General features: G+C 41.1%; 1 protein-coding gene across 1 annotated transcript in view; it reads right to left on the bottom strand.

Annotated features, from left to right (window-relative positions):
* Positions 1-283: 283 nt before the first annotated feature.
* ST8SIA4 (ST8 alpha-N-acetyl-neuraminide alpha-2,8-sialyltransferase 4) overlaps positions 284-11,784 on the bottom strand; it is a 194,441-nt gene continuing 182,940 nt past the window's right edge. Inside the window, exon 5 of the mRNA XM_075837004.1 lies at positions 284-594. Coding sequence (XP_075693119.1) covers positions 312-594 — 283 coding nt within the window. The 3' untranslated portion in view covers positions 284-311. The remainder of the gene's footprint in view (positions 595-11,784) is intronic.

Raw genomic sequence — 11,784 nt, 5'->3', positions numbered from 1 at the left:
ATATATCACTCTGCTTACATATTGGAAGTACGAGACTCATCTTCATTCTTCCAGTTCAAGTGATTGTATTTTCAGGTCTTGTAAACACTAGTAAACATTCACGTTTTCAACTCCGTGGCACATACTCCGAACCAAGCTTTGTCCGTAACACTGGTTCATAGCACCTTGCCACAAACATTAACTGGAAACCTATCTGAGCAGGTTTTACAAAATTTCACACCATATTCTCTTCCATTAAAAAGAGCACAGCTCTAAACATATCCCAAAAATATCTCGACCGAGATGCTATGCGGATTGCATTTTAATAAACGTTATTGCTGTTCACAATTTCCCGTTGTGAGTTTTAGCGCCCCTTTGTTATGCAGTAAATTCAATGTCTTGAATTCGAGTGGCATCCTGTGGGGCCCAGCATTAGAAAAATATTTGTATTTCAGCTCATCGTAATAATGATATTTTACTAGGTTTCCAAAAAAATCCTTGGGGAAAGGCCAAAATCCGTAAAGATGAATTTCTTCACAAAATCGCGTAGCCAGTGTGTACATCAGTAGGCCGGTGCTTGGTCTCTTGATTTGAACCTTGTTTGTTAACCAGTACCTGGAAAGAAGAAGAACAGAGCAGATTTTTAATACAGATACATGACTAGGCCAATCTATTCAGACATTAATATGGGCTAAAAGCTGAACTATGTTTTATCCCTAATCTCCCACAATGCACTGCTGTCTATTAACAGTAAGGCAGACATTTTTTATTTAGCATCATAAATAAAAATAAGTCCAAGCAAAGCATGATTTAAATTATGCAATGTTCTAAATATAGTGTGAAAATGGAGCTTCCCTTTATAGTACGTAAGAGCAAAAAGGGGAAATATTATGCAGATTTAGAATTTTCACATATTCCACTATATAACCATAGCTTGGACTGAGTTGCATCACCTTCTCCAATTGTGGTAATTTAGGAATAAAATGATCACATCACTAAGAAAGCAGCTGCTATGGGGCCAGTAGATGAGGGGCCCCCCTCTGTTAAAGGTGTCCCCTCACTCTATATTGAGAGAGGGTCCTTGAAACAGCATTTTTAAGTACTACTTTGGGTGCCTCATCCAATAAGCAGAGCCTTTACAAAAGGGATAATGAGGAACTGAGCCACTATGCTAACCAGCGGTTGAGGATCCGCAGTCCAGGCAAAAAAAGTTAGAATATAAGCGTATCAGCAGGAATAGTTATTTGCCGCCTAGTATCTAATCATTCATTTCAGTAATGTGTTGACAGAAACAAAATGTAACTCCACTGAGATCAACAATGCAATCCAAATGGAGATTTTTAGAGGGGGCGCATGCGCGCAGCTTTACATGGCGGACACATATCCGCTGAGCTCTGCATTTCTAGAGGGCACAAAGGCTGATAAATCAGCATTCAGCTCAGGATGGACCCATCTGTCAGTGCACTTAGACTCAGACTCCCTACCCTTCTTCCAGATGGATTTACCCTTATTTGTGTTGCCTTTTTCCAACACAACCAAAAACTCAAGTGGCTGACCTGCTTCTTATGACGCCACATGACCCGGTTCCATCATTAACTCCGGATCGAGCGCCACATGAAACATGTGAACCTCTCACTCTGATTTCTTAGGACATCCTGGCTCTAGTCAGAGCTCATGTCACCGACTCTCCTTTCTTCCTCTCATCGCCAGCTGACAACTTGGAGGAACCCCCAGATATCACTCTACCGTCATTGCAACAGGACCGCATGGAGAACATCATTCACAATTGTCGCACACTAAAGGGGAAATGGAAAAACTTGGATCTTCGATCTCAGCAGTGCATCAAGATCTCCAAAAGGTGAGTGTACATATTGCTATTGACTAAGCTAGACTCCACCATAGCTAGGCTTAATAAACATTTAGCAGATCTTCAAAACCAACTTGACATAGCTACTGCCTGCATGGAAGACCTAGAAAACCAGACAATAATTTTCGCATTAGAGGAATGGTGTAATCCCCTACTGACGTGCACAGCCTGACATGCACCCTTATCAAACAACTGCTCCCCGATACCCCTGAATTGCACCTGGAGATCGATAGGGAGCATAGAGCGTTGACTACAGTTAGTCAGAGCGGATGGTCTCCCAAAGAAATATTGATAAACCTCCCTGTTCCGTGAAAGAAAAGCTTATGGAGGCAGCCAGAACACTCCCTAAAATAGTTCTACTGGAATCGGAGATTTAGATCTTTGCTGATGTAGCACCTTTTACGATCCATTAACGCAGAGCATTACGCCCTACATTACAAGTGCTACAAAACCATGCTATCAACTACAGAAGGGACTTTCCATTCGAACTGTGCTTCATGTTCAATAAAAAATAGAACACATTTTACACATTTAAGGATGGCGAAGATGTCCTGACCAAGTTGAGAATCATCCCACATTATGACACGGAGAGAACATCACGGGCCCAGGTTGATGATGATCCTCCTTTGGTGGCAACACAGGAGGCTGAGACCCTCCAATGATCCAACAAAAGGGCGCTCTTTATAAACACTCATTACAAACAGTCGATGTGCACCTCATTCATGACCTTTGTTTGCTGTTCCTGACAGTCGTCGCTCACTCCTATGATATCCATGAAATATCTACCTTATCATAAGATACCCACAGGTTCTACACATCATGATACCATACATAACTTTATGCAGCAAAGCTTCAAATGACCTTTACGGTCTAGACATTCCAGATGATTAAGGTCTCTGAGACTCTACTTGTAAATTCCTGATAATAGAAGTATTCACAACACGTACACTATATGGACCTTCCTCCTTGCTACGGAAACTAACCCCTTATTGAGGTCCAATTGTTTTTTTTATTAAAGAACAGAATACATTTGGCAATTACATTGTGACAATTTCCAGTGCGTATGTATACAGCCAATACAAACTAACCCCTTATTCAATGGGACATCAAGGACTTCCGTGACAATGGGACTCCCACATCGGAATTCTGCTCTTACTCATACCCCTCACCCTGTGCCTTAATATGTTTATCGCCGAGTCTCTTGCATTGCCCCCTGTACCCCTCCCTTTATAAGTAATTTCAATTGCGTACATGCCCAATTGCTTGATTTTTACTCCTTCCTCTAAGCTTTCCAACCAGAGACATGGTGGGGGGGATCTTGTTTTTTTGGGGGGGATTTGCAACACAGGAGACTGGAAGATATATATGGAAAACTAGTATTTCATCTTACACTTTCTATACTTCATCACTCTTAACGGTCGATAAAGTATATCCACTCAGTTCTAGTTTAATTAGGATGCTATAATCGGTATATTGTGGGGGAGACAACTGGGGGGGGAGGAAAGAGGGGTTGGTAATATTGAAGTATGTATTACATGGGGGGGTGAGGGAGGTTGTTTTTTTTTTTTTATAAGGTTCACTCAGGTCTCAACCGCTCCACTTAATTGTGGATGTTAATTTTACATAATCTTTTACTTTGTGTACTGATATACTATGAAGTATTCTTGCTCTCTCTCGTCTTTATTTTGAGACTTCACATTGTTAAAGATGTACTGCCTTTAGCTGATGATGCTCCCTACACAGCGTTGATGAGATATTAATATATATTTTGATAGACTATCCCTCCTGAGGGACTACATCCTCACACTCAGTTGTTAGATACTGAACGATCTATTTACCACACAAATGGTTGAACTAGTCGGTAGTTTTTTGCCTCATACCCATATCTACTATATTAAGGATGACTCTTAATCTATCCTTGTCCTTTTTCCCCTTTCCCCATCCTTGTCCTTCCCGTCCCCTTCTCTCCTCTCCCTTCTCCCACTTCTTTGCTTGGCTCCCCTGTATTGGAACGCTACACATGGTATCTTCCCCAATGGCTGACATATTGCAACCTGTGAGGTTTAAGGTTCTCAGAACGTCCAAGGCATTAATTCACCACCAAAGCTGAATATACCTCCCTGATAGTTAATTGGGAAGCACATAAAGCCACACTTAGGGGTAAAATTATTGAAATTGCCACACAGCAAAGAAAACAAGCAGTCACTGAAGGAAAAAAAAAAAAAAGTTTGCTTCCCTATCTAAACAATAAAAAACTTCCCCAACCGAAATAACAAAATGAGAACTTGGAGGCTAGAACCGACCTTAACCACTCTGAAAAGTTGGGCCAAAATAAAAGCCTAAGATGGTCACGCCATGGTTTTTCTCAAAGAAATAAGCCTGGTACCCTCCTGGCCTGTCCCCACGCCTTCGCTTACATGACCGATCCCAATCTCAAAATCCGCAAATGGTGAGAGAATTTCACTATTTTAAACTATATGATAAACCCCCTTCCGTCCCGATACCCGACACTGATCCTTCCCTCCAACAAGCACTTCTAAAACTAAAGCAATCTGAAAAAGATAAACTAGATTCTGCATTTACACATAAGAAAAATAGCTAAGGCAATAAAAACCCTTCCTTCTTCCAGATGAATTTGACAGTATACTATGAAAAAAAATAAAATATATATATATATATAGAGACATTTTCTGTCGCCTCACTTGACGGACCTCTTTAATGCCTACAGAGGGCACCCTTGCCCCCCCCCAGCTAATATGGCGCATATATATATATATATATATATATATATATATATATATATATATATGTTACCCCCAAACCTCAAAGATCATGCAGATGTTGCAGACTATAGACCCATATCACTTATCAATGTAGATCTTAAAATCATGACAAAGAAGATGGCAACATGGTCAAACACTTATTCTGACCTATAGAGCTACAAAGATAAAGCTGGCTTTATCCCACATCGACCAACATGTGATCAGACTAGACGAGTGATTGACATAACAGCGGCACACTCAAGATGGGACGGGTAGGGTACTCGCCAAGGTAAGTTGAGCCTTGATCTTCAGAAGGCATTCGACTCACTTTCCTTGGATTACTTATTTTACATACTTACCCATATGGGATTCGGACCCCACTTTCTTAATTTGTTAAAGGGATTATATTCCACTGTCAAAGCGCAAATACGTACCAAGGGATTCCTTTGATTAATTCCACAAAAGATGACGACAGGGGTGCCCTCTCTTCCCAACCCTATTTGCTATAGCAATAGAACCGCTGGTGAACCTCAGACAGAATCAGTATCAAAGGTGTAGGTCCAAGCGAACATAAATGCACACGGTTTTCAGATGATATCCTGAGGTTTCTTTCATCTCCTCACCGCCTTACTTACCTTATTTCATACTCTAGATAGTTTCAGTAAATTGTTCGGGTTAACAGTAAATAACCTTGAGTCTGTGGCGTTGAATTTAGGATTGACTGATAGATTGATAAAATTTCTTAAACTTGAGTTTCAATGGACCACTAACTCTCACTCATCTAGGAAATAAATTAACGTCCTCAATAGATAAATACTCTCTACAAGGCAAACTATCCTCCTATGCTTAGACAGTTGGAAGCGAACTTACGATCTTGGTTACATTACTCGCTGTCTTGGTTTGGCAGAGTAGCCGCTATAAACATGACTTACCTAAATGTTAATCCGTATAGGTAAGGTTTAAAAAAGGTATGTCACCAAAGATATATTTTCTCTGAATAACCTTCATGGGGTAATAAAAGATCCAGGATAATTTAAAAAACCACTGTATACTCAACGGATTCTGGGGGTGCCGAACCTTTTACACTATTCCCATGCTGCGCGTCTCGTACAAATTACAGACATATACCCATGTCCTCACTTTCCACAATGGGTACAGATCGAGGCTAATGCATGTCACCCTATCCCGCTTGAAACAATTCTGTGGCTTCAACCCACCTTCATGTAGGTTGCGCCACCTAAGCCTCCTTATATGGACAGTGAGATCAGGGGCTACTCCTGGAGTGGAATACCTGACCGGATGCTGCCGACTGTCTGGCAGGGGGTTCCACTTTTAGAGTTAGAACCTGATGTCACGGTCTATATATGGACAGAGACATCCGGGACTCCCTCTAGAAGTGGAATCCCCAGCCAGAGGGATTCCACTCCGCACTACTGTAGCTCCCTGTATATCTACAGGGGGTGTGGCATTATACCTACAGGGGACAGACACTGTTGCAGCATGTGAAGTTCGCGCGCATATACTGCGCATGCTCCAAGATGGCGTCGAGCGATTGCGTTCCACGATGCGTTTCACCGGATTGGATATGCGGTTTCGACGCCATCTTGGAGCATGCGCAGTATATGCGCGCGAACTTCACATGCTGGACACATGATGAGAGTGTAAACTGTAAGTCTATTGTACCAAACTAATTAATAATTGGCCTCTGCTGTCCTCCTAATTGATCCTATTACACTTATTTCCCACTATTTATGATATGTATAAATCAGGTCTTCAAATTTATTGTCTTCTATTAATAGCGTTTTGAAGACTCATTGCTGCACTGTCTGTATAAAGTTTATAATACACTGCTATGTTCACATTTTTATGCATTTTATGAGAATTGTACTGTCAATTTGTTTGATTGCCAGTTGATGTACATCCTCCCTATATACACTTCGCACTTTTGTGAGTTTGTCATGGCTTGAGAAAGGTTCCTGTTGAACCGAAACGTTGCTGTTATTTTTGAGGTGAATAAATCCACTTTGCTTTCATCTGCCTTGAAGTCCTGGTGCCGTCACTGCTTTCTACGTGTTATATATATATATATATATATCTCCTGTCAGAAGTAACTATTGCACAGCACAATGTCTACATGTAAAAATTTTTAGAATGCAAGTTTGATTTTAGTAAATTTCCCATGTTTAACTGCTTAACGATCTGTTCAGTACTCTAATTACGCTTATTTTTTAGAAGGATGCTTATTGTATTTTTAGCTCAATGTATTTAATGATATATATATATTTTTTACAAGTATTTTGCTATGTATTTAAGGTTTATACAAAATAACTTTCTTGTTCATTTGTTACGATTTTAACCCTTGACCTTGCCAAATGACGTCATTGAGGTACTTTGACCCCGGTCACATTGTCAGCTTTTTTTTAACAACTTGGTGTATTTAAGTATGGATGTCTGTATACATATTTTATATGGCCTGAGGAAGATACCGGTGCGGTATCGAAACGCGTAGCCACAATTGTAATAAATATTTTTCTATTATCCATATTCCTTTATTACTAAGTAGCAGCGCCGTTTATGATCCATGTTTTTCCACATTTAAAATACGATTTTATTTTTTTAACGTCCATGAAAAACAGATGGCAAATTTGCGGTTAAAAACTGTCAGACGGCCGGGAAATGGATTCAAATTTTGAGGCACACTGATGCAAAACAGCGATGAAAAATTGACCGTTGATCCGTTAACTGCCATTTTTCTCACGGTCGTGTGAATATACCCTTATAGCACTCTTCCCTCATAGCAATTCATGGTGAGATAGATATATCTATCTATCTCCAGAAATTTCTGGCCCAAATACAGCCAAGGACTCTGGGGCCCCCCTCACTATTGGGGCGGGCACAAAGTAAAGGGGTGGTAGGTAAGGTAGCCGTGAAAAGCAAACTAGTAGGAGATCTCTTTGGAGGGGCAGGGCAGAGCTAGCTGGTGGGTATCAGGGGGCAAGGTGGAGAGACTAAGTGCCAGGGCTCAGCAGGGGAAGGAGGAGGGGATTTCTGGGAGAACAGAAAGTGGCATGGGTAGCTACACTGGGCATGAGGGCGCCCGTGCCGCCCGTCAGAACAGGCCCCCCCATGGCCGGCAGCGTTCTATAGCAGAGCAGGGAGGTATCTCCATGCACTGCAATCTATTAGCGCCACTGAAGCTCCCTGAAGATGCAAAATCCCTGTGTGGCCGAGGATTCCGCTCCTGGAGCGCTCCGGTTGACGTCTCTGTCCGTATATGGACAGTGACATCAGGGGCAACTCCTGAAGGGGCATCCCCGTCTACATACGTTGCCGACTGTGACCGGGGATTCCACTCCAGGAGAAGCCCTTGACGTCACTTTCCATAAATGGACAGACGACAGGGGCTTCTCCTGGAGTGGAATCCCCGGTCACAGCGTTGGTAACGCTGTGGATGGGGATTCTACTTCAGGAGTTGCCCCTGATGTCCCTGTCCATATATGGACAGAGACATCAAGCGGAGCGCTCCAGGAGCGGAATCCCCGGCCACAGGGGAATTCCGCTCTTTCAGGGAGCTACAGTGCCGCTATCTACAGGGGGGCTGCGTGCCGCTACCTGCAGGGGGGCTGCGGGGCACTATCTCCAGGGGGGCTGCGTGGCACTTCCTCCAGGGGGGCTGCGTGGCACTACCTCCAGGGGGGCTGCGTGGCACTACCTCCAGGGGGGCTGCGTGGCACTACCTCCAGGGGGGCTGCGTGGCACTACCTCCAGGGGGGCTGCGTGGCACTACCTCCAGGGGGGCTGCGTGGCACTACCTCCATGGGGAATCTGAGTGATGGGCTGATGGTCATTTTACTGTGTGTGCTGGGCTGATTGTTATTTTACTGTGAGGGGGTGCCGATGGTCATTTTACTGTGAGGGGTGCCGATGGTCATTTTACTGTGAGGGGGTGCCGATGGTCATTTTACTGTGAGGGGGTGCCGATGGTCATTTTACTGTGAATGGGGGGGGGACGATGGTCATTTCACTGTGAGTGGGGGGCTGATGGTCATTTCACTGTGAGTGGGGGGCCGATGGTCTTCAAGTGGTTTCCACCTCTGAGCTCCAATTGAAATTAATAGGAGGCAGAAAATACCTGCGGTGCCTGTTTGGAGATTTGTGTGTGTGTGTGTGTGTGTGTGTGTGTGTGTGTGTGTGTGTGTGTGTGTGTGTGTGTGTGATATATATATACAAAATGTGTTTCACAATTTTTGGGATCAGTCTGCTCATAATAAAAATTAAAAACCTGAAATTAAACAAATTTAGAAAATGAAGGCCTCTTAAGTCTTGTAAATAAAGCAGAAGTAAAAATAGTTGTGATATTCAAAGAGGTTGCAAAGATATTTTCGTTTAAAGAAGTGCATATCAGAAATGGAAAATTTGACCTGGACACAGTGGCATCAATGACCCTAATCATTAAAAATGGAACATGGGCAATTGTATTAAAATAAAAAAGCAGTACTATTTCAATTTCATTCGTATAGCCTAAAAAAGAGGTATCGTCCTTTAATGAACATCAAGATAAAACCGCTAAAATGCATCTGATCATTAAGTCACAATGAGTCTATTAAAAGAACTGATGAACTGGAAATTTGTATACAATCCCCTGATATGGAGTTAATGCTGTTATCTGTACTAACATACTTTACTGGAACACAACTGAAGATAGTCTCTTCTAGATCATCTTAAGAATTGCATTTACTTGCTGCCTAGAGAGAAATTCTTGACTTTTTGTAACATCCCTATCTTGAAAGCTTATTGCAATGAAATGCCCTGTGAAAATGATACGTTTGTCTACTAAAAGGCGTAATAACTTACAAAAGCTGCATCTAACAGAATCTTTTGTACCAGAGTCTTTTCTTCAAGTTGTATGGTTACAAAAAAAAAAAAAAAAGGAGAAGAAGAAAGTGAAATTTAAAGTGGGAAGAAAACAGACAACTGCAAATCCAAAAATAATCCACAGCAAAATACACAATATTAAAAACATTAGCCACTTTAGAAGATAAGATAGCGGATAGTACCATCAAGAAGCTCATCCTTTCACCTAGGGTATCGGTTCATATGATATTTGGACAAATTTCTCAGTTCTCCAGCTGCCAATAATCTTCGGACAACACATAGGGGGGCAGGCTGCCTTTTTATATTGCAAACACTTGTATAAAAGCATAGGACAAGACTCTAGTAAAAGAATGTGGTATAATGGAGCGAGACAATAAAAATGCTGGATGGTATGTATATGTTGGAAGGCTGTTGTTGTTTAACACATTGGCCCAAAAGGGTCTCAACGCTAATTGTTCTAATCCCCTGTAAACACTTATGACTAATAAAGGGGGGAGAAGAAAAAGTGTCAGTGCATAAGAATATTGATCAATAACCAGTCTTCCCCATAGCAGCAAAGAAGAAAAGAGTCTTGCTCTACCACAGTGACCCTAACGCGCGTTTCACTACGAGTGCTTCCTCACTTTTTCTCCCCCCCCTTTATTAGTCATAAGTGTTTACAGGGGATTAGAACCATTAGAATTGAGACCCTTTTGGGCCAATAACAGATTTTGTGTTAAACAACAACAGCCTTCCAACATATACATACCATCCAGCATTTTTCTTGTCTCGCTCCATTATACCACATTCTTTTACTAGAGTCTTGTCCTATGCTTTTATACAAGTGTTTGTCTTATCTGTTTAATAAATTTGTTACATTCTTATATATATGGCTATATGCTCTATTTTCTTTGGTATGGTTCATATATTTATTGAGTTGCCTGCACGGTAATTATGGGGGGGGGGGGGGGGGATGTTGGTTTAAACATCACCTAGCTTTAAAGAAATTAGCTTTTGGAGTTTATATATGGCTTATGGTGCATGTTTGCATCTCACTAGACTTTTTTTAGAAGTATTCCGAAAAGGGTGCGACGATTAGAGGGAAAGAGGCGCAGCTTGTTAGGTAGGGGTGTGGCTTAAAATGCACCAAAAACTGGCACAAAACTCTAAAGAAACTATAAGAAAGAGAAAAGGGTGTCTAAAAGGTCATGCAAGATGCACCGAAATCATCATGCAGCAGGCACCACTGAAAAATTGGTACATATCCTAATCTGCACCATCAAAAAACAGTTGGAAGATATATAGCAGGCATCAAAAAGGTCCTTTAACTTTATATATGGAATGCTGAAAAAAACTTTGTTATGAGCTTTTGATGTGGTCTTAAGGACCTCCTACACGACTAAGCATATGTGCTTCACAGAATGCTGAATAGTGTGTAATGTAGCAGATGGAGGAAGTAGATCTCTCCAGCAGCAGAACACTCCCTCTTTGCTAGTACACTTGTAATGTGTGTTGAAAAGGGAGTAAATAAAGCTTCAAAAAAAAAAGTTACGAAACTTTGTATAAATACAGACTGTATATGATTCTGTAGTAAATTGCAGTGTTGATCAGTTTTACTACATTACTAGTTACAGCTCTTTAAAAGCAGTTTATTATGCCATGTTCCATGCTGCATTTTCTGCTTACTTATGAAGGTATTAGTCAAGGTATTGGACATTAGTCAACAATAAAAGTGTCTAGGATTACATAAAGATAATCTAAGTTCTCATTTAAAAATAGGCACAGAATTCCCTGCTAGGACTAATATCAGACGATCATTAGAAACCATTAATTCTGAAATTTTACCAGCTAGTGTAAATAAAAGAAAACTAAAAAAAGGCAAAAATGCTTTGTCAGCTGAAAGGACTAGCTGTGGTCTGATAGCAGGAGCACAGGAATATATTCTCAGTGGAATAAAGGCTTTGAAGTTGGCCAAACGTCTATAACAATGTTTGAAATTCTAAGAGACACGCTAAGTTCCCTGCTCTTTCAGGCATGAGTTCCTTACTTTGTCAAGCATGTCAAAATTATGCAGGAAGAAAAGAAAGAATGTGAAACTTCTAGAGTAAATATACAAATGTTAGACAATTGGTGTATAAATACATATACTGGAAAGGTTACATTGAATTAATAGAAGACTCTTAACATAAGAAAGCAGGGAAACGAAAGTGGAAGTGTATTCGAGCTCAATTGCTTATCAACAGTTACACTTGAAGGATGATCATTCAGAATAAAAAATTGGGAAATAAAGCATTATGGGAAAGGCCGATTTAAATTACCATT

Source organism: Rhinoderma darwinii, chromosome 1 (assembly GCF_050947455.1).
Source record: "Rhinoderma darwinii isolate aRhiDar2 chromosome 1, aRhiDar2.hap1, whole genome shotgun sequence".
Classification (NCBI taxonomy): Eukaryota; Metazoa; Chordata; class Amphibia; order Anura; family Rhinodermatidae; genus Rhinoderma; species Rhinoderma darwinii.
This window is presented reverse-complemented; position numbering and strand designations above follow the sequence as displayed.